The sequence below is a fragment of the Neofelis nebulosa genome, chromosome 13 (genome assembly GCF_028018385.1).
Source record: "Neofelis nebulosa isolate mNeoNeb1 chromosome 13, mNeoNeb1.pri, whole genome shotgun sequence".
NCBI lineage: Eukaryota > Metazoa > Chordata > Mammalia > Carnivora > Felidae > Neofelis > Neofelis nebulosa.
The window spans coordinates 49,851,754-49,875,742 of NC_080794.1; the positions used below are offsets into that span (position 1 = coordinate 49,851,754).

Genomic DNA, 23,989 nt, shown 5'->3' on the forward strand with positions numbered 1-23,989 from the left:
TCTCCCTTAAATTGTTCCTATTATTAAAATGTTTCTGAAAAAATGTATCAGGAAGCACACTCTTCACTGCTAGAGCATTTATTCATGTAGTTGTGTGGTTCTTAACTTGGTGACTGTAGAATTTATCTCTAAACCAGTGAAAAGGGAAACTGAACAGGACACCAGGATAGCATGCTTAACCTAGGACTCTTCTGGGCAAAGCCAAATGTCTGGCCACCACATTCTTATGGTAAAAAAGCAGCTAGATTAAGGTTTGCTTCCTGTTTAAATTCTTGGACTTGACCGGGAGAAGGGTGAATGCCTGGAATAGGGAGCGGGAAGGACAAAGTCCTGCAGTGTTGCCGTAGGACTAAGGACGCTCCCTGCACTGTGTGGACCTTTCGTGGCTATGGGCCCATGACAGATGCCTCACTTGAAGACCAGAGTGTTGCAAATTAAGTCAAGGTTATGCAAGGAGATTTAGGGAATCAGTTGTCTGCTCACAGGTTTGTTTTAGTAGCTGTTAGTTTAGCTACAAGAATGAGTAATAGCTTTAAAAAAAAAAAAAGAAAGAAAGAATGAGTAATAGCTTTAAACTTCAACTGCTTTTGTTTTTAGGACAAATACTGTATCTTTTAACCTTTCATAAGTCACCTAAAGTGTGGTGCTGTTCTGTCATCTTAAATGGGAAATTCTGGTACTAGCATTTAGTAGCTATTGATGATTGTTTGGAGTAGAGTTCAACATGAATGTACGTAATACATGGGTTATTAGTACTCCATGTCACTTCTTAGCACAATGACATAAGGTAACAAATTGGATTAATTAAATGAGGTTAAAGTGTAGAAAAGCTATTTTCTTTTTTTTTTTTTTTTACTACCACTTGTATCAGTTACTATGGAGAACACACATTTTTTTTTTTTTAATTTTTTTTTTCCAACGTTTTTTATTTATTTTTGGGACAGAGAGAGACAGAGCATGAACGGGGGAGGGGCAGAGAGAGAGGGAGACACAGAATCGGAAACAGGTTCCAGACTCCGAGCCATCAGCCCAGAGCCCGACGCGGGGCTCGAATTCACGGACCGTGAGATCGTGACCTGGCCGAAGTTGGACGCTTAACCGACTGCGCCACCCAGGCGCCCCTAACACACATTTTTCTGACATAGGAGGGGAAATGGTTTTTAACTACAAGGTAAATGGTGGTACATTGAATACTGTATTTTAAAATATAGGAGTGTCTAGTGGGTCAGTTGGTTAAGTGTCCGACTTTGACTAAGGTCATAATCTCATAGTTCGTGAGTTCAAGCCCTGTGTTGGGCTCTGTGCTGACAGCTCAGAGCCTGAAGCCTGCTTCTGATTCTGTGTCTCCCTCTCTGTCCCTCCCCTGCTCATGTTGTCTCTCTCAAAAACAAATAAACATTAACAAAAAAAATTTTTTTAAATATAAAATTCTTCCATATACAATTTTCTATAGTCTCCTTGTTTTATATATCAGTATACTAAGGGAAAATATGATATTACATGTGTTCATGATTTTTAAAAATTTTATTTATTAAAAAAATTTTTTAATGTTTATTTTTGAGAGGGAGAGAGAGAGGGAGAGGGTCAGAGAGAGAGGGAGACACAGAATCTGAAGCAAGCTCCAAGCTCTGAGCTGTCAGCACAGAGCCTGATGCAGGGCTTAAACTCATCATGAACCATGAGATCATGACCTGGGCCGAAGTTGGCCACTTAACCGACTGAGCCACCCAGGTTCCTCAATTTATTTAAAGTAATCTATATCTGTGCTGAGCAGAGTGGCGCAGCAGAAGCGTACTGGGCCCGTGAAGTAATATATACCCAATGTGGGGCTTGAACTCACAACCCTGAGATCAAGAGTTGCATGCTTTTCCACTGAAGAGCTGGGCACCCCCTCTTCATGATTTTTTTTTTTAATGTTTATTTATTTTTGAGAGAGAGAGAGAGACAGAGCATGAGCAAGGGAGGGGCAGAGAGAGAGGAAGACACAGAATCTGAAGCAGGCTCTAGGCTCTGAGCTGTCAGCACAGAGCCCAATGTAGGTCTTGAATCCACAAACCATGAGATCATGACCTGAGCTGAAGTCAGATGCCTAACCGGCTGAGCCACCCAGGCGCACCCCCCTTTGTGATTTTTTTTTAAATTTTTTTTTTTTTCAACATTTTTTATTTATTTTTGGGACAGAGAGAGACAGAGCATGAACGGGGGAGGGGCAGAGAGAGAGGGAGACACAGAATCGGAAACAGGCTCCAGGCTCCGAGCCATCAGCCCAGAGCCTGACGCGGGGCTCGAACTCACGGACCGCGAGATCGTGACCTGGCTGAAGTCGGACGCTTAACCGACTGCGCCACCCAGGCGCCCCCCCCTTTGTGATTTTTAATGGCTGTGTATGGCTGTGGAGTTTGCCTTTGTATGGCTGTGACATAATTTATTTAACAGACCTCAATGGATGCACGTTTTCATCACTTTTTATTTTTATTTTTTTAAATATTTTACTATTTTTTTACTATTTTTTTCTATTTAGATATATCTAGGGAAATCCCTTACTAGTACAATTATTTTTTCAGATGCTAACAAAGTTGTATAAAGCTGGAACCCTCAGCTGTCCTGTGTGGCTTTATAATCTGTTCAGTTCTTTTGCAAATGACACAATAATACATTTTAAGAGCGGTAACAATGGACGTGTCTTTGACCCAAAAATCCCGCACCTGGGAGATTACCACAAGATAATAATTGAAACGTAATGGTCAATGCCCCAAATCATTTATTGCAGCAATGACTATAATAGTGACAAGTTAGAAACAAATTAATGAATTGGAGATTAATGGTTAACTAAATTAGATTCATCACTGAATTATTAAGCTAGCATTAAAAATGATTAGGAACATTATAGATTGACATACAACGGTGGCCATATAAAACCGTGGAAACAGAATACGAACTTATTTCAATTTTATAGTAACAACTATATAAAAATATACATAAAAAAACAAAACCTTGGAGGAAATACAATGGCTTGGTTTTTGTTTGTGTTACCAAGTGTGTGTGTATAGAGTGTCCAGGTTTTAAGACTAACATTTACTGAGTGAGTACTGTGTCCATCCCACAACAACACTGTAAGACAGGGATTGATGTTATTCTCATTTGACAGGTAAAGAAACTTGATTCCCATGTGACCTATAAAGAAATTTAACTTTTTGTTATGGATGTTTTCAAATATATATAAAAGTAGCAAGATGAACCCTGTGTAACGATCACCTAGCTTCTACAATTTCAAGTTTACATTTTTAGTAAAGTCATAGAATAGGGTTGTAACCCATATACCCTACTCTAAAACCCATGTTTCTCATTACAGTCCTGTCTTGACTCTTCATTTTGTCATTTGATGCTATTGAATATCTATGATGCTTAGTGGTTTTGGTAAAATAGATGTAGAAAGGCATTATAACTGAAATTTATAGGTTGGTAATAAGATGGAGAAAGCACTCTCTTTAAACCACATATAGTTTGTAATAAGCATTTTTAGTTGCAGTGTTCTGCAAAGACAAAACTTGCTGATACAGTTCATCCTGCTTTATAAATCTTTGACCCATTCATCAGACTCTGACCACTCTAAAGATAAAGGATTATGGTTGTATTGGTCTTTCTGACTGAAGTGGCCTTCTGCAGATTGAGAAATTGTGTAATTATTAACTACGGTAATGGATATGTACTTGCAAGTTTCATCTGGTATCTTAATGAGCTTTAACCCTCTGAGTACACCCAAAACATATCCTAGAATCATTGAAATTTATCGGTTGTCTATAACAACTCTCCAGTCTGTGTATTTTTGCTTTGATAAATATTTTGTTTCCCCTGCCCTCACCTAGGATGCCCACATCCCATTCCCCTGTTCACATACTCACAACTCCTATAAATTACTGGATTTCATAGCAGCAGCCTTAGGTATAAAGACTTTGTAAAAAATTACTGTTTTTTAAATTAACAGGACCATACTTTCTAGTCCATTTTTTTTGGTGTGTGTGTGGGAAGTTCCACACTTGTGTTTTATAGAACTGATTCATTTCAGACATCTCTTTTCCCAGGACATCTTTTCTGAACTCTCAAGATGCCCTGTGTCACCTCTGTGCACTTCCCCATCCTCCCCTGTCTAGAGGGCACATAGAGCTCTAAATCTTGGGGACTTATGGTCTCATGGCCCTGTAACCATAAACCATACTAGAGTTGAGTCCAAGGACTGTGTAATCCAGGCTAGATATAAGGTCATTTAGTCAGATTTTCCCTTCGAGAAAGCTAAATAGAATGTTGCTTTTTTTTTTTTTTTTTTTATCTACTGTGATTGTGTCAAATATAGTGAAACTAGAAATGTGTCTGATAATAGGGAGAGTGGTTGGTTAAATATAGATTGGTAAAGCATAATTGGATATTTAGTAGTTAAATGAAGGAGATTGGATGAAATTCTGCAGAGTTGTGTGGAGGGAAAAGAAGATGGTCCAAGGAAAAAGAAAGAAGAACCAGAGAGGTAGAAGAAACAGGAAAGCATAGCATTCTAGAAACGAAGGAAAGAGAGTTTTATGATTGGAGTAGTCCTGTACTGTGAGTGCTTATTTGACAATTTGGACTTCACTGTTGTCTTAACAGAGATAAGAAATAGAAGTCCGTTTGCAGGACATTTAGGAGAAAAGGTTAAGTAAGGACACAGAAGCAGTGAGTGTCTTAAACTATCTGTAAAAACGTTCTGGAGATTAAAAACGTTCTGTAGCTGGTGTCTCTTGGGTAAGGCAACTAAAGCTGCTTTCCTGGGTCCTGTGCTGGAGTGGGGGCAAGGGGACTTGGGGGCCGTATTGTACTCCTTTTTTTCCTGTATTTATTTAAATTTAGTTTCAAAATTTTGTTGTTAACTGTAGTCCAAAGAGCCTATGAAAAATGCAGATAATAGGCAGTCCTATTTTGGTTGGTAGCCCCCACCTTCTGCTTTCTAGGCACACCCCTGCATTTAATCCCATGGCAGTTCAATGTCACTATTGTGAATTGTCATTTTATCTCTCTCATCAGACTATTAAAACTCCCTGTTGTTATCGCTGAGTTCCCACTACTTAGCATAATGTCTGGCACATAGTATTGAGTAGGTATTTGTTATGTGAATGACTGAATGAAGAAACCAACAATTATCTGTCTCTTAAGCACAAAGTAATTCCAATTTGATGCTCTCACAGAATAAAAAAAAAAAAAAGAATGTTTCAGGAAAGAGGGACTTACAGTTTCAAGTAGTAGTAAGATAAGGATCAAATACTGACCTTTGGTTTAGCTATTAGAGGGCATTGGTTTTCATGGTAAAAAGTGTTCTAGCAAGATGCATGGAGTAAGAGCTGTATTTAAATGAGTTGAAGAATAAATGGGAAATAAGAACATAGAAACAAAATAGAAGTTTGCTTTTTTGTTTTGTTTTTTAAAGATTTGAGATTAAAGGGAAGAAACCATTGGAGAGAAACCCAAAGATTTAAGAGAAGGGAGGTCATTATCATAGTAATTTTATACATTTTATTTGAAAATAAGTATTCTCACCTGCTTGTCAGTCTGTTTTATTTCTCCTGCTTGGTTTGAACACATCTTCACAACTTGAAGGTTTTTGCTCTGCTATTTGGGGGCCCCCTAGTGGCCAATCTGGATAATGATATATAAGTAGTAAATTGTTGATTGGTCCAACATATAAATTATTCCTTACGCAGGTTATTCTTTCTGTGGATTAGACAAGGGTGGGATATGTAGTTATGGTAATTAGTGATGCTTACTTCTCTTTTATTTGTCAAAACTTGACACCTAAACACTATAATTTTGTTTCTATGGTAATAATTCATTATTGTGAACCTTGAAAATTGCAGTGTATCTTTGTTTAGCTGCTAACGCATTAATAACTGCCATCATTGTGCTCAATTCTTACTCTGCAATGTTAGATTTGGGTCCTTTGTTCTACAACTATTGGAACATCATATTCAGTTTGAAGGTTGTAAAAGAAAAACCTGAATTACCAAGCAAAAAAGATTTAATTATTAAGAAAATAATGCATATTCATTATTCATCACAATAAAACTTTTAAAATATAGAAAAAATTTGGGGCGCCTGGGTGGCGCAGTCGGTTAAGCGTCCGACTTCAACCAGGTCACGATCTCGCGGTCCGTGAGTTCGAGCCCCGCGTCAGGCTCTGGGTTGATGGCTCGGAGCCTGGAGCCTGTTTCCGATTCTGTGTCTCCCTCTCTCTCTGCCCCTTCCCCGTTCATGCTCTGTCTCTCTCTGTCCCAAAAATAAATAAAGAACGTTGAAAAAAAAAAAAAATTAAAAAAAAAAAATATAGAAAAAATTTAAAAATCATCCTTAATATTGCTTCTTAATGTTTTTCTTTCTAGGATTTTTTAATATTAAAATATTTTTGAACAATATAAGGAACACCTCTTTAACCACACTGCACTAAAAAACAAAAAACAAAAAAAAAAACATGTTCAGAACAGTTCAAGCCCTTTACTCTTTACCTATTATATCCCCATTCCTCTCTCCCAAAGTTAACCACAATCCTGAATTTGGTGTTTTATACTCAGGCATATTTAAAAATGAATATATTGTAATTCAATACAGAGAGTAGCTATACTTGTGGTGAACATAGCATAATGTATAAACTTGTCAAATCACTAAGTTGCACATCTGAAACTAATGTAACATTGTGTGTCAACTATACTCAAATTTAAAAAAATACAAAAAATATTCAATATATTGATACCAAAAGTTACATATTTTTCAAATTGTTTCTTTCATTTAAAATTATATTTGTAAGATGTATCCATGCTGACCTGTAACTGCTTTTTACTGCCATATAGTACAGTAATCTTTCTCTGGATATTCCACGATGTATCCATTCTCCTCTCCAAGGACTTTTAGGTTCCAAATTTTTTTTGCTTATAAAGTATCCCATGATCATTCTCATACATGTTTTCTTGTATACGTATATATGTACCAGAGTTCTCCAGGGCAGAAACTTGGAAGTGGAATTATTTGGTAGAATGCTAATTTCCTGTTCTACCAGCAGTGTGAGAGTTCCCCAATCTTAGGTATCTCTGCATAAACCTTTTTGCAGTGCTGTGGGTATGAAACTGTTTCTTAAGAGCAACAACAAAGAGGGCCACCTGGGTTGAGTGGCCTACTCTTGATTTTGGCTCAGGTCATGATCCCAGGGTCGTTGGATCGAGCCCCGTGCATTGGGCTCTGTGCTGAGCATGGAGCCTGCTTGGGATCCTCTCTCTCTCTACCTCTGCCCCTTTCCCTGCCTTGTGTTTGCTTGTGCACACGCCATGTGCGTGCTCTCTCTCTCTCTCTCTAAAATAAAATAGTAAAAAAAGCCAACACAGAAGTGAAGACTTGTATTACAGGATATTTGAAACATACAAAAGGAGGGGCGCCTGGGTGGCGCAGTCGGTTAAGCGTCCGACTTCAGCCTCCGACTTCAGCCAGGTCACGATCTCGCGGTCCGTGAGTTCGAGCCCCGCGTCAGGCTCTGGGCCGATGGCTCGGAGCCTGGAGCCTGTTTCCGATTCTGTGTCTCCCTCTCTCTCTGCCCCTCCCCCGTTCATGCTCTGTCTCTCTCTGTCCCAAAAATAAATAAAAAAACGTTGAAAAAAAAATAAAAAAGAAACATAAAAAAGGAGAGTGATTAGTGCAGTGACCCTCTGTGTGTTTCGTCATCCTGATCACACACGGCCCATCTTGCTTCGTCTACACCCACCCTCCCTTTCCCTCCCAGTGTTCTAAAGGAATCTGAGATGTCACGCTGTCTTGCCTGCAGACACTCCTGTGTCTCTAGCACGTAACTCTTTCATACATAGCCTCGGTATCGTTATCCCACTAAAAACTAACAATAATCCCTTAATGTTATTAAACATTAGAGTTTCAGTTCCTCCAGCTGTCTTGTAATACAGGTATTTTTACATTTGTGTCTTCAAGTCAGAATCTGAATAAGGTCTGTACATTATAATTGATCTCAGTCTACAGATTCCCTCCATTCTCCCTTATGACATCTACCTTGCGATGTTAACAGTCACTTATGCTTATTGCTTAGAAAATCTGCTACTTCATCAGGAGTGGCAAAGTGGTGTGTTTCTGTCATTTCTTTTTTATTTGTTGGTTTATTAGCAGGCTACCTCTGTAAAGAGAGATTTCTTCTCTTTAAATAGTTGGTCATCTTACAATACTGTTAGTAAAGAAAGGATAAAGTTTCTTTTCACTCACCAGCTTTTAAAACAATTGCTTAGTCACTAATATCCTCTCAAGGTGATCACTGAGTGAGCTTGTTTTAGTTATCTTTGTGAACTCATGGGCTTAAACATATTTGGTGATTTGGTGTGTTTCAACCTATTATGGTAATTATCCTTATTGGTTGCTCAACTTTGGCCAGTGGGAACCTCTTTAAGTTGGCTCCTGAGTTATTTTGACACCATCCTAGTAGTCTTTGCTAGTTTTACTGCTGCCTGGTGTGATGAGATATTTCAGGTTTCTTTTGTATTTTGTACTCTTCCTGCTCTAGACCTGGAATCAGCCATTTCTCTAAGGAGTGCTGGTTACGTAGCTACCGTCTGCATAGCGCACACATTGATGTTTCCAGCTCATTGTAACATTGTTTACATAGATAGTATAGGCAGGCTGAACTATTCTTATCAAGGAATGGTGGGAACCCTCCTGGAATTTAAATTCCTAGATGCTAACCTGGGCCCACCTTGCAAGCAAGCCGTCTTTAATGACGGTAGTCTCAGGCCTTACTGTGTTACCTCTTTTCTGCACAGCTGACTATTAGACATTTTGTGGTGGTGGGGAGTACGTAGAAAGTGGGTTGAAGAGTCAGGAGTTCAGAGGAAAGGTTGTGATGGAGGTAAACTTGTGATAGTCATTCGTGTATAGAAGGTATTCAGAGCCTGAGGCTGAGTGAAGTCACTTCAAGAGTGAGCCCAGAGAGAGATCCAAGGACGGGCCCCTGAGTAAGAAGTTTGGCAATGAGGAGGAGCTAGCAGAGGAGACCAAGAAGGAACAACTGCTGAAATAGAATGAAGTGGAGTGGGAGCCAAGAGAATGTAGTATCCCTAAAGCCAAATTAGTAGAGTGTTCAAGAAGGAAGGCATGGTCAGCAGTGTCAAATGCTGCTGATGGGCTGAGTGAGCTGAAGATAGAGAGTTGACTCATCATGGCAATGTGGAGGTTATTGGGGGCCTCGAAATGTGCTGTTTTAGTGGAGTGGTTTGGACCAAAGCTTGAGAGGAGTGGGTTTAAGAGAGAACAAGAGAAGAGGGAGTATAGACAATTCTCTCAAGGAATTTTGCTAAAGAAGGGAGCAGAATGGTGCAACAGTTGGAGCGGCAAAGAAGGTGAGGAATAACAACATGAGAAGGAATGGTAGCATGTTTCTGTGTGGATGGAGATGCTCCAGTATGGAGCAAAAAAATAACGTAGGAGCGAAGGGGAGAATTATTGGAACCTGAGGAAGCACAAGGGAATAAGATCTAATGTCTAAGTGAGGAAGAGATGGCCTTGCATCGAAGCATGGACTGTCCATCCATAGTAACAGGAAGGTGGGCACAGTATATAATATGACAGGGGTGGGTTGGTAGGAATGTTGTTGAGAGCTTGTAATTGGAGATGGTGGTAGCATGGTCACCAACTGTACGCGAGGACTGGGGAAGAGATTCTGGAGACTTAGAGAATGAAGAGGTATGAAAGAGCTCCTTAGTGAGTGAGCAGATAGGGAAAGATAGATTCCTAGGTACCACCTGGAGGTTAGTGCTAATGAACTTAAAATGAGACTAGTTTTCAGATGAACGTGTAATTTTTTTTTCCTACTTACTTCTAGCCCATGGGCTATAGGTGCAGAGTAGGTGGTGATTCAACCAGTGTTTGAGTTCAGCTGGGCAAATATCTTAGTGAGGAGAGCAGCAGAATTAGCGATGTGTGCTAGGGAGTGATTATAATAATGGACCATAGCAGCTGAGCTGGTTAAGGAGGGAAGTGAAGAATGAAGCTGTAAAAATGTGGTATGTATGATCAGTTGTAGATCCCGCACGTTCAGAAAGTTGTTGGAGTTGTGCATTTAGAGAGTGAGTAGGAAGATGGGAGAAGCTAGTCAGAGAGTTGAAGGTTTAAAATTGAGTTTAGGGAAGGGTGTGCAGTTATTGATAATGGGAGGGTACATGACTATATGAATGGATAACTGGGGTAAGGTGGAGAATACAGTCAATGGAGGAGAAGAGATCAAGGAGCCGAGAGGCCAGGGATCGTCCACACTGATATTGAAATCATAAGAATTATAATTGGATAAATTATTAGATTTGGAAAAGGTGACAATGAGTGAATCTTCAAGGATAAGAGTGATGGGAAATTATAGTTGTCATTTCTTGATGGTTCCTCCTTCCTATATACTTCCACACTTCTATATGGACTTTTCACGATTTGAAAACATCTTTTTACAAAGGACCCTATACTCTAATCAAAAGTCCTTAGTCATACCATGGTTTTTCATATCTCTGCCTGTTACTGAGGCTGTTTCCTTTGTTTAAATGCTCTTAGCCACAATGCTTGCTTTCCGTGCTGCGTTCTTCCCTGGCTGATGGTTGTTTCCTGTTTATAGTCTATAGTATCCATTACATTATTTTGAGAATGTCAGTTTACACTCACTATTTTTCCCTCCTTTTTGTTTTTGTTTTTTAATTTTATTTTAACTTTTCTATTTTAGAGAAAGAGAGTGTGTGAATGGGGGAGAGGGGCAGAGGGGGAGAGAGAATCTCAAGAATCTCTACACTGAGTGTGGAGCCTGACACGGGCCAGTCCCACGACCCTGGGATCATGACCTGAGCTGAAATCAAGAGTTGAACCCTCAGTCACTCAACCTACTAGGCCACCCAGGCACCCCCTCCATTTTGTTTTTCTTAAAACCAGGCTGACAGTTCCCTTAGGCCAAGAGCCTTATCTGTCTTTTTGTCCCTGGAGCACTGTGAAAGAGTTCTCAACAAACTCCAGGACTGGATCTCTTTAATAAGTTCCTTTTGAAAGTCAGTTATGATCAAGTAAATCATGGTACAATTCTTCATTTTTACCTTAATGAATAAGATGCTTTCTTAGATGTACTTATATCAGGTGCCACAGTTAATGAAAAAAGTTTAAATTATAACAAGTTTCTTTTATCCATGTATTACAAAATGACTACTCTTAATTCTTTGTATTTCAGAGAAGATTTAAAAATATAGAAGTAATTATTATGCTAACAGATTGGAGTGAGCATAAATGACAGTCACTTCTACATCTTGAAGAGAGCCTCAAGCCTCAGTTTTTTAATTTTCTCTCCCTTCCCGTTTGAACCTTCTATTTTGGTCTCAGGAACTGAGTTCACAGTTGAAGGAAGGAGGCCCCAAAGTTACTGAGATAGTCTATGGAGTGAAGAAAACAGGAAATTTAAAGGTGACTGTAGTACAATTAAACCAATGCTTTATTTTTCCTTCTCTACTAACTTGTTATTTAAATGTAATTAAACACCATTTGATGTCAGTGTACTTAGCTTTATTTTTTTTGTAGACTCTTTTTTTAAGCATCCCTTTTAATGTATTAAAGAGTCTTCATGTGAAGATATTTTCTGGCTATTTTGATTTCCCTTTATGATTTCTTGTATATTTATGCCTTTTGTAATTTAATGGAATACCAAAATAAACAACCTTTATTAATTATGTTTTTGATGGCATATAATAAGTTAATATATAAAAAATCTGACAAAATACTCATTTAAATTTTTTTCAGAAACTATGAGTGGAGGATCTCAAGTCCACATTTTTTGGGGTGCCCCAGGTGGTCCACTGAACATGACAATGTCACAGGAGCGAACTTCTTTAATATCCAATGATGACCGCTGGAAAAAAATTCAACTTTTGTACAATCACCGTTCTTTACATCCGAGGGATGAAAAAGGCATGCACGAAACTCTTGAAGACTATCAAGTCCTAGAAGCTGTTGGCCCTCCAGATCTCCCTCGTGGTCATTTTTTAACAAAGGCAATGAATGAACCTGTTCATGTGAAAGAAGACTTTACACATTGTATTTCTGAAGCGGAGACTGGAATATCCCAGAAGAGTCACCTCTTAGGGGTGAGTGATGTAACTAGTTCTGATGTGCAAATACGTGAACTTAAGGGCAGAGTTCAGCATTTAACTGAAGGAGAAAAGTATCCAAAGCTTTTCGGTGACAATAAGAAAATCACAGATGAACAGCACAAAGATCAGTCAAATACATGTGGTCAAAACTTTCACAAAAATGTCTTTCAGTTAGATCATAAGCATGCCGCTGCACTGGATTTGGTCTGTGGCACAGAACACATTCATACAGGGCCGGGAGCTGTTGAAACAGAATGTGTGCCAACTGGACATTATGAGGGACAAAACCAGTGTCTGGGGTTCTTTTCCTTGAAGATGGAAGATAAGCCAAGGTCTGAACCTGTTAGAAGGGTCTCAGACCTTAAAATATCTACTGATACTGAATTTCTTAGTATAATGACTGCCAGCCAGGTTGTTCTTTTATCTCAGAGGAAGTATAAAGGACAAAATTCTAGAAATAAAGGGCCCATAAGTGTGGAGAGTGAACCAAAGGCAAGTCATGGGGAAATAAGGATAACTGAAGATAATTCGATTCAGCCTAATAATGATTTTGCAGGAGATGAATGTGGACAAAACCAAGCACGTTCCCTTGAACTCTTCAGTCCTGTTTGTCCTGAAACAAAAAGTGGTGACACTCATGTGAAGCCTGATAAACGTCTTGAAGAAAATATAGGATCCCAGGAACTTTTCAATTTTGAAGACAAAGTGCCCCCCAGTGATGTATGTATTGAGTCCTATTGCTCAGGAATACTGTGTTCCCAACTAAATACCTTCCACAAAAGTTCTACTAAAAGAAGTTGGACCTCTGAAGATAAATTGGGCCATTCCAAAGCTCTGTCTAAAGCCTTCCAACCATCCAAGAAAATTAAGTTGGTTTCTGATGCAAGAGATCCTACTGCAGCAGTGGGCCAGAGGCGTGTGTCTAGTTTTAAGGGGATTAAAAAGACATCATTAATAAAAAATTGTGATTCTAAAGGTCGGAAGTATAATTGTTTAGTCATGGTATTATCTCCATGTCATGTGAAAGAAATAAATATAAAATCTGGGCCAAATTCTGGCTCTCAAGTGCCTTTAGCAACGATTGTGGTAACTGACCAATCAGAAATTAAGAAGAAGGTCGTTCTGTGGAGGACTGCAGCATTTTGGGCACTTACAGTGTTTCTTGGAGATATAATTTTGCTCACAGGTAAGGTCTTCATGGGATGGTGGTAGCTTAAAGCTGTAGGCTTTTCCACACTCCCACGTTTACCCCGCCTTTTTACCGTTTGCCTCTGTGGGAGCCAGCGTGGTCCAGCCCCTTCCAGCATCTGCTTTGGTCTCCTAACCATTGCCCTGTATCCTGTGCTTTGCTGTTTCTGGGCCTGTGCTCTAGTCTGCTTTGTTCTGAACCTCCCTTCCACTCCTCTTTTAAGAAGCCTTTCCTGGTCGCACCCCTCCTTCATTCGCTCTGTTAGCAATCAGGTCATATCATCAGGCTTGCTCTTTGTTTTCTTATGGCTTTGTCTACGTGTGTCTTATTTTTAAGCCTTTTCTTTGTATTAGCAGTCTTATGAAAAGGACAGTGTTTCTACTCCTTACTCCCTGATAATGCTGTGCACATCGCATTCTTAGTGAGGGATCAGAGACAGATTTTCTATTGTGTTTTTAATTACTAAAATTGTATTAATCACATTTGGAAATGTGGAAAGGAAGAACTCTTGATAGTAAACCAGCCTCATGTCACCACCGGTAATGTTTTGGAGAGTTACCGTCCCGTTGTTCTCCCTGTGCTCCTTAGAATGTATATACGTACACAGAGGATGGTTGATGTTTATTGGGAACTTATTTTGTGTTTTAAACTTTGCATGTATGTCAACTCATTACAACAACTGTATGAAAAAGGTATGGATTATTATCCCCATTTTTTACTTTGAGGAAACTGAGACCCAGAAAAGTAAAGCCACTTACCCAGTTTCACACATCTAGGAGGTGGCAAAGCCGGGATTCCACCTAGACTCTGGAACCCATACTCTTACTATATACTTGTAATCATTAAGAACATTCTTTTTTTTTTTTTTTTTTAAACATAACTTATTGTCAAATTGGCTAACATACAGTGTGTACAGTGTGCTCTTGGTTTTGGGGGTAGATTCTCATGATTCATCGCTTACATACAACATCCAGTGCTCATCCCAACAGGTGCCCTCCCCAATGCGCATCACCCATTTTCCCCTCCCCCCCGCCATCAACCCTCAGTTTGTCCTCTGTATTTAAGAGTCTCTTAGGGTTTGCCTCCCTCCCTCTCTGTTTGTAGCTATTTTTTCCCCCTCTTCCCTTCCCCTCCGGTCTTCTGTTAAGTTCCTCAAGTTCCACATATGAGTGAAAATATATGATATCTGTCTTTCTCTGACTGACTTATTTCACTTAGCATAATACCTTCCAAGGAACGGTTTTTACCTTGCTTCTTTTTCTGACATAAGAAATCTAACATTGTGTTACAGGTTCTTCATTAATTGAAATAAATACACATTGTATTAGACCAGAGATACCAGTCATTTTAAGGATGAGTCCCAGACTGGGAGGAAACTGATTAAGCTCAATAACGTGTCTAAAGAAAGAATGTGGTAGAGAAGAAGAGTGGGTGAGCCTTAGAAGCTAGGAAAAAGAAAACATGAAGGCAATCATTAGTGGTTCCCGCCTAATGGCTTGCTGGGGGAATGAGAGCCTTGGCTATTGTACATTAGGTGCATCAGGCTGTACATCAGGTGCAGCCTCTAATAAGGGGATAAACGTGGGCTATAACCCATAGGCCCAGCACGGTCCCGTCCCACTGGCAACGTCATCTTATTTGTTGGCAAGGCGGTTCATCCAGCTCCCTCTGTTCTGATTCAGTGCTCACTGAGCTGCCCTTTGCTTATGATCTGGCTTCCCAGGTGTGAAACTGCCTACAAGGTGAGAATTGGCTGCCAATGTTGTTTCTGTGGCAATTAATGCCTCAGTGAAAATTAAAAAAAAAAAATTGTGTTCTGGTTTTTTTTTTTGTTTGTCTCATGAACCTGTTTAATGTGAGCTTATGTTGCAGAGCTGAAATCTATTTTGGGGATGCTGACAAAATCAGATTCCCCAGACTATAAAGAGAGAGTTGAGCCCTGGACTGGTTATTTTACCAAGGCAATTACTGTCACTGTGTGGGCCCCATAGGAGGACTTTTCCTGGCAGATGGAAACTCAGACCTGCCATCTCTGTGTTTTCCCCTAATGTCCATACGGTTGTTAGCAACTAGGTAACCTGTCAAGTGACTTTACCGCTTTACTTAGCCATTTTCTCATTATAGGATATTTAGATGATTTCTATCAGCACCTTTAAAAATAATATCAGGGTTTTTTTTCCCCCTCTTTTACCTTATTTCCTTAGTAAAGTAATCTAGTTCATCAATTTCTGAATAAGTTTCTTTTGTTTGTGCGGACAGATGGAAACTTCATGGAAAACAGAGAAACCTATACTTACCTAATTAGGTAGTAAAATTATATTTACATAGAAATTTGTAGGTAAAATCCTATTTTAATTAACAGCATCCAATTGTACATTATTATATCTCTATGTTGGATATCTCATACTATCTACTGATATACACCCCAAAACTGAAAATTTTCCCACAGCAGATGTATTCTAGATCACGTTCCGTTCAGTAACACAGTTGACCTTTTGCCGTTAGACTTTCAGCAATAGAATGAAGAGATGCTGTAAGTAAGGATGGTCTATGGGAGACTGCTGGCCAGAATTCAAAGAGGACCTTGGGCCCTATCTGGGGGAAACCACAGATTTTTAAGAACAAATAGGAGAGGCTCTAGGGCATATAAGTGAGAGGGAATCAGGACAGCCAGGAGGCAAGGGCTGGGCCATTGATTCCACTCCACCCTGTCACCAGTGATTAGCAGGTCACTAACCCAACATAGGTTTTACAACCTAGTTTTCCGAAGTCTGTCCTTGAAATTTCTTATTTGTTCCTTCCTGAAGAGCAGGCATCCTGATGGTCAGATTATGAAGAGTCTAAAATGCTGTCCTAGCTATTTCTGGCCAGGCAGAGGGGAGCTGAGTGTTTTTTAAACTAGTTAATGGATCACATTAATGTTGGTGAAAAATTACTCATTGGCCCTGGGGGACATGGATTGGAGGTGGGAAGGGGACCTGCCAGGAGAGAAAGGAATGCACGATATAAAATAGCACTGTCAAGGGCCGGTGGGGAGACTCACGGGGCAGTGTTCAGCAGGTGGGGGTTTGGAGACAGAAGGTGGGGAGGGAGAGGTAGACGTTCAGGATGACTTCACATTTTAATTTACCTGGCTAGCTCCACAGTGCCAACAAATGAGATGGGTAATGTGAGAAGAAAAGCAGGTTTGAGCAATTTTTGAATTTGGAGAGCCAATAGAATATCCAGTCAGGAATGTCCGTGAGGCAGTTGTGGATAAATGGGTAAGTGGGTTTGAAGCTGGGGAAAGGGTCTGGGTGTAAATTTGGAAGTGACTACTTGGAATGTGTGCATCCTTGTTTTTCTTCCTTATTATCTCAAAAATTGGCTACTGTTAGGATATCTTTATACCTCTAGCATTTTATGCACTGTTTATATTCTTTTATGCACTGTTTATATTCTTCCAGAGATTGATATGTCTCTGTCTCTAACTTACAGTTTTGCTCTACTTGAAATTGTTTCTACCTGTTGGTATATTTAGTGTCACTTTATGATTCTTTTGTATCCATCTTAGATCATAGAGCTCTCTTTTTCCTATTGGAAAGTGTTCCTTACCTCCAAAATCTTTCACTTTTAACATCTGTAGATGAAGATTACCATGCTATTGAGGGGAAAATAATCCAAGTCCTTTAAGGATGTCTTATATTCAAATGTGTTTGTGGCAGAAGGGGTAAATGCATACTAATATTATTTACTCTGTTAGACACTACTGTTTTGGAACCATTACTTTGCTTCCTGCCCCTAAATGATTTCCTTTTAATTTCTCAAAATAGACACTATAACATTTTTTTTTTTTTACATGAACAAAAGCCATTAAACCATTCTTTGTGGAGCAATGAGCTTCCATATTGATAGTGTTCGAAATTCTGTTGTTGCTATATTATCATTTTGTGGCTTTAGGCAGATGATTTAACCCACTTGATCTTTAGTTGCCTGGCCTGTGAGAGATGTTAATAATATTTTGCTATGATTGGCAAGTTAACCACAGTGTGAAGGAATTTATGACATGATCAGAACTTTTGTTTCCCCCTGTCTAGATGTTACTGTTCATGAAGATCATTGGGTTGGTGAGACAGTACTACAATCAACTTTTAGCAGTCAGTTATTAAATCTTGGGAGTTACCCGTCTGTCCAGTCTGAAGAATGTAAGACACGTTTTAAATGTAATCATTTCTTAGTATTCAAAAGTATATATACATATTAGAAAAAAAAGTTAAAATAGTAATTTTACAAAATGTTTTCTAAACGGATTAGCTGGACAGTATTGGTTTATTTTCTTTAGTAAGACTGAAAATAGAATTTATAAAAATAAACTTGTACGTTGTAAATCATATTTGTTTTAAGAAATATTGGGGTTCAGTTTCCATTTTCTTACTTTCCTTAGAGTGTCCACATAGTGGTAGTTCTTAACCTTTTAGGGAGTCCTAGCTCTCTTAGAGAAGCTATGTGCCCTTTCTCCAGAAAAATAGACTTAGGTAGATAGACACAGAATTTTGCACATAACTCCAAATGGTTCCCTGGACCTCTAAAGTTCTCTGTTGCCAGGCTAAAGTTCTCTGTGGGGTTCCCCAGCCTCTGGTTAGGAACCCTTGAGGTCGTGAGAAAAGCCTGGGCCTTCCACTCAGACAGTTGTGGTTTGAATCCTTGTTCTTCAGTCCAGCACTGCAAGGAAAGACTACCCTCCTTCTCTGACATCCATTTTCTCTTCTTTAAAATCAGCACTGAAGAGCCCAGAAGCTATCTTTTTCTCCAAGAAATATAAAAAAAAAAAAAAAAAAAAAAAAAAAAAGAAAGAAAGAAAGAAAACAAAGTAAGGGAGACAGTATAAACTGGTAGTTATAGTCTCTGGAGTCAGAGCAAGATTTGAATCCTGACCCTACCACTTGTCTGTGTCTTCCGGCAAGTTACTTAACCTCATTGTACCCTTGTTTCCTCATCTGTGAAATGGAAATTAAAATACATACGTAGCTTATAGGGTTGCTGTGAAGATTAAATGTGAGGTATTGAACCTGCATGTAATATATTGAACCATGAGGTATTGAACCTGCATGTAATATATAATAACAATACAGAAATATTAATGGAGAAATAGTAAGCAAAATGTATTTGATGGAATACTGAAACAGTGTCATAGAAAGATAGCTATGAGTACATAAGAATACACTGATTTTACAAGAGATTAATTAGAATAACAAGAAAGTCGTGTGGCATGTATGGAAGGTACAGCATATTCCAACCCGTGAGTAATAAGTATTCTCAAAGGAAGGCAGGGTAAGTAGAAGAGAGTAACAACAGTTAGAACAATAACAAAGGTGTTTGGAAAGGGTTAAGATTTCCCTGTTTCCGAGGGAAACTAGTCAACAGAAAATCAGCACTGACATGATCTCATAAAATAACTAAAGTTGAGTTCTTCACCTACCCAGTTTATATGTATGAAGTGTTGACGTTGTTTGAAGCACTGTGCACCGGGGGTACAGTGGTGAACAGTGTCCACCTGGTGCCAGCCTTCGTGGCGCCGATGTCCCTGTGTGGCGGGCCGATAAGGAAGAACCTACAGACATGAGGGTGATCATGAATGCTATGACGGAAACTAACAAAGGGCAGAGATAGGAATACCATAGATCTGGCTGCGAAGGGCTGCTCATGGAGCTGAATTAGGGAGTTAGGAAGTTACTGCAGTAGTCGAGGTTGAGAGATAATGGGTGGCCAGCAGAGATAATGAGAAATGGATGGATTTGAGATATAGCTTAGGCAGACCAGTTCTATAGAAGAAATAGAGCAAATTATTCAAGAACTACCATACAAAAATGTTGCCAGGCTCACATCGTTTCACAGGAGAATTCTACCAAGAGACCAGATAGTTCCAGTGCTCTGAAAATTCTTCTAGAATATTGAAGAAGGAAACTTCCTGATTCCTTTTATAAAGTAAGTAAGACACTGACACCTAAACCAAAGAAAGACATTACAAATAAGAACACAGACTAGTATCGTACACGCATACAAAGTCTAAACAAAATATTAGTAAACGAAATCTAACACTACCTTAAAGAAATAATGACCAAGTGAGATTTTTTCCAGAAATGGAAAGATGTGTTTCAATATTAGAAGGTCTATGACTATCATATACCATATTAATAAATGGAAAGAAAAATTGTATGATTATCTCCATAAATATTGACAAAATTGAGCACCCCTTTATCATAAGAAGCTCTCCAGGAAATGGAGTTGAGGATACTTTCTCCTTCAGGATCAATAAATATAGTATCAATACAGTGGTAACAATTACAATACAGTTGATACTGTGTCACTAAAACAGATGTATTTAGTCCTAATGCCAGTATCTTATTTAATGGAGAAACACTAGAGGCATTTCCACTAAAATCAGGAACAAGGTAAGGATGTCCACTATTTCTGCTGCTCGTTGCTCGTTATCATGATACTGGAGTTATCAACCAATACAACTAGACAAGCAGAGGTATCTGGATGGGTGAAGAAGAGTAAAAACTATACGTGCAAATGCTTTGATAACATATCAGAAACACTCCAGGGAACCAAAGAATCAATTCAAACGATAAAGGAATTCAGTGGTGCAACAGGATACTAAAATTAATGTTGAAACCGTCACTAGCCTTCCATATACAAACACTGAACAGAGGACATGATGGTAGGGCAAAAGTCATTGGTGAAAGCAATAAAGAAGATACTTCGGAATACATTTAACAAGAAATTTGCAAAGCCTATATAAGGAAAAAAATTTAACCACTCCAGAAAGAAAGAAAGACAAGAAGAAATGGAAGCACAACATTCCCTGTTCCTGAATAAGGTGACTCAACATTATAATGGTATCCGGTCTCCATAAGTGAATTTATAAATTCAGGGCCATCTCAATAACAATATCGGGAAGCCATGCTATGGCATATACAACTTGATACTAACCATCGTATGGAAAAACAAACATGCAGGAATATCCAGGAAAACATTCAAAAAGAAAAAGCACAAGGGACCATGCTTACGAGACAGGCATTAAACTGTAAAGCCTCTATAATTAAAACAGTGTGATACTGGTACATAAATAGACAGATGGACCAGTGGAATAGAACAGGAAGATCAGAATTAGACCTGTATACATATAATTTAGTATATGACAAAGATATTATCTGAGATCACTGAGGTAAAGGTAAACTTTTTAATAAATGGTGGTGAGGCAACTGGGTAGCCATTTCGAAAAAAGACAAAATTAGAACAGTATCTCACACAAAATAGAAGAATAAACTCCAAATGGATTAAAAATCTAAACATAAAAAATATAACCATTCAGTTACCAGAAGGAAACATGGATGAATTTCTCTATCATCTTGATGTAGGGAACACTTTCTTATTATTGCTCAGAATACGGAAGCAGTTAAAGAAAAAAAAAGACGGATAAATTTGACTGTAGAAAAATAAAATTTTGGGGTGCCTGGGTGGCTCAGTCGGTTGAGCGTCCGACTTCAGCTCAGGTCACGATCTCACGGTCCGTGAGTTCGAGCCCCGCGTCGGGCTCTGGGCTGATGGCTCAGAGCCTGGAGCCTGCTTCGGATTCTGTGTCTCCCTCTCTCTCTGCCCCTCCCCCGTTCATGCTCTGTCTCTCTCTGTGTCAAAAATAAATAAACGTTAAAAAAAAATTAAAAAAAAAAGAAAAATAAAATTTTGCATGACCAGAAGCACCATTAACAAAGCCAAAAGACAATCGGCAGACTTGGAGAGAATATTTGCAACATACACCTAGACGAAAGGCTAATATTCCTAGTACAGGGAGAACTCTTACAAATTGAGTGACAAAGGACCTGATAGGAAAAATGGGAAAAAGACCTGAGTCATTCAAATTAAAACTACACAGAAATTTTATTTCTTACTATCAGATTGGCAAAAATTTAAAAATATGATAACACATGCTGTTGATGAGGCTGTGGGAAAACAGGCCCTCTGACACATTGCTGGAGGCAATGAGAATTACTGCAGTTTCTGGAGAGATATTTGGTGATACAAAATTACAAAGTATGTATGTACTCAGCTTTCAACCCAGCAAGCCTACTTGTAGGAATCTGTCCTAAAGATACAATTATAACAACATGAGGCAGTATTTGTAATTGCAAGAGGGAAAAATTGGAATGCCTCTACATAGCAGAATGGTTGATTAAATTGTGTTACATTTCCACAGTGGAATACTATGCAGAACTAAATTATTTTTATTATTATATTTTATTTAAAAATTAAAAAAATTTTTTTAAAATATTTATTTTTGAGAGAGAGAGAGAGAGAGCGAGCGAGCATGAACTGGGGAGGGGCAGAGAGAGAGGGAGACAGAATCTGAAGCAGCCTCCAGGCTCTGAGCTGTCAGCACAGAGCCTGACAAGGGGCTTGGACCCATGAACTGTGAGATCGTGACCTGAACCGAAGTCAGGTATTTAACTGACTGAGCCATCCAGGTGCCCCTTAAAAAAATTTTTTTTTAACGTTTATTCAGTTTTGAGATAGAGACAGAGCATGAGTGGGGGAGGGGCAGAGAGGGAGACAGAATCATGGTCTGAGCTGTCAGCACAGAGCCCGATTTGGGGCTTGAACCCATGAACCATGAAATCATGAGCTGAGCTGAAGTAGGATGCTTAACTGACTGAGCCACCTAGGTGCCCCATTACTTTTTCTTTTTTTTTTCTTTCCTTTTCTTTTCTTTTCTTTTCTTTCCATTTTTTAAAATTTTATTTTTGAGTAGACTTCACACCCAACATGGGGTTTGAACTCACGACCTTGAGGTTTAGAGTTGAATGTTCTATGACTGAGTCAGCCAGGTGCCCTGAATTATACACTTTAAAAAGGTGAATTTTATGCATGTGAATTATATCTCAACAAGGCTGTTATAAAAATACTATTCTGATAAAGATAATTTTATGCATGTGAGTTATATCTCAATAAGGCTATTATAAAAATATTATTCTGATAATGGATTTATACTTCATCAGACTGCCAGAGGCATCTATAATACATAAAGGAATACAGACCCCTTTCTCTTTACCTGGAGATATACCCCCTCCTCCAATTATTACCTAGAAAACTCCAGGACATTTTTCCAAAACCCAGCTCAAATATTTCTTCAATAAAGCCTCTTTCCACTTGCCTGGGCAGTTGATTTTGTGTGTTGCTAGAATGCTTCCATGTATCTCTTATACTCTAAGCCCTGTGTTTGTTATTGACTGTCTCTAGGTTGATAATTCTTCTGTGCAGGTATAATGGCAGGTATACAGACAAGGTATATCTTTGTATCCCTAGAACCTGGCATGATGCCTGGCACACAGTGGATGGTCTTCTGATTAGTGAATGAGTAATGAGGCTTTAGTGTGGCATAAGAAATACATTAGGAGGAGGGTGTTAAAGGGAGAAGGAAAGAATTACTTGGTTTTTTTTTTTCTACTGAAATCGGCAAATAGACCCAACCTTCTAAAAAGGTATGTAAGTACCTTTTGCTAAGGTTGTATTTTGATCAACAATCCACCATATATTCAAATACACCTCCTTTTCCTTCAAGGAAATTAAATTTTAATCAGCAAACTTATCAATGTGTGCATTTTATTATATGTAAATGTATCTCAAAAAATGAGAAAAATTGAGACAAATAATTTAAACATAGGAGAAAAACATGTAAATGGCATAATGACCAAAGAACTAAATAACTGTTCCAATAATCAAGGGACTATGCCAGTGTAGCACATGCTCACATGCCACACGGGAGCTGGAGATAAAAACCCTCTAAGTTCAGGGGAAGAAGTCACTGAGAGCCTCTCCATAGTGTATTCTGTGTAGTATTTGGATAGGTTGAGAGGATGGCTGCATTGTAGCCAGAGACAATCGTAAGGACAGAGGCATAGAAGTGGGGAAAAGGAAGACATGTTTAGGGAGGGTCAGGTAGGTGACCCTTAAGAGCATTTCACGTGAGAAATGTAAGAGCCTTGAGGAAGAATAGCAGTGGTTGGGATAGTCGTGGAAGGTGTGAGCCAATCAGACTGCAGGGATTAGGGGACCGATTGGGTATAAGAGGGTAATGGAGGAGTAAAAAAAAAAAAAGAAAAGAAATACTGGTCTTAGTTAATTGGTAGAAAAACGGAACCGAGAAGGGAACAGGGCAAGTTATTTCTGGAGATAGTAAATAATTTTAATTCCGTTGGTTAAAAATAATCAGGCTTATGTTTTGCATCTACACATTTAAGAATAAGTTACATATTTGTAGAAATGAAAGCGTGGTTTTTACACTTAATCACACTTTACAAGATAAAATGCATTTCTAAGAAAATACTGTGTTTTCAAGAAAATATAATTTTGCCATCTTTTCTGCATGTGTGTGTTTTTCTTTCTTAGATTCCAAGATAGTCAGTGATGCCGTACTTCGAGACTTACTGGCATACGTGTCTTCAAAACATTCCTATCTCCGAGATCTTCCTCAGAGGCAGCCTCAGAAAGTGAGCAGTATAGAATTTGTAGAATTGGAGGAGCTGCAGCCGGACATGTTAGTCCATGCGGTGCTGAGGGTTGTTGATATCACTATACTGACAGGTAAACACTGGGG

The 23,989-nt window shown here is 38.9% G+C and overlaps 1 protein-coding gene across 6 annotated transcripts in view; it reads left to right on the forward strand.

Annotated features, from left to right (window-relative positions):
* The window catches only part of SHLD2 (shieldin complex subunit 2), an 84,010-nt gene that overhangs the window by 36,083 nt on the left and 23,938 nt on the right, over positions 1 to 23,989 (forward strand). For 5 of the 6 annotated variants that reach the window (XM_058696920.1, XM_058696922.1, XM_058696925.1 and 2 more), the window contains 3 exons: positions 11,815 to 13,350; positions 17,430 to 17,537; positions 23,782 to 23,976. In XM_058696920.1, the coding sequence (XP_058552903.1) occupies positions 11,815 to 13,350; positions 17,430 to 17,537; positions 23,782 to 23,976 (1,839 nt within the window). Of the gene's footprint in view, positions 1 to 11,287; positions 11,482 to 11,814; positions 13,351 to 17,429; positions 17,538 to 23,781; positions 23,977 to 23,989 lie in introns of those variants that run through there. The other variant, XM_058696924.1, reaches the window with a different exon arrangement.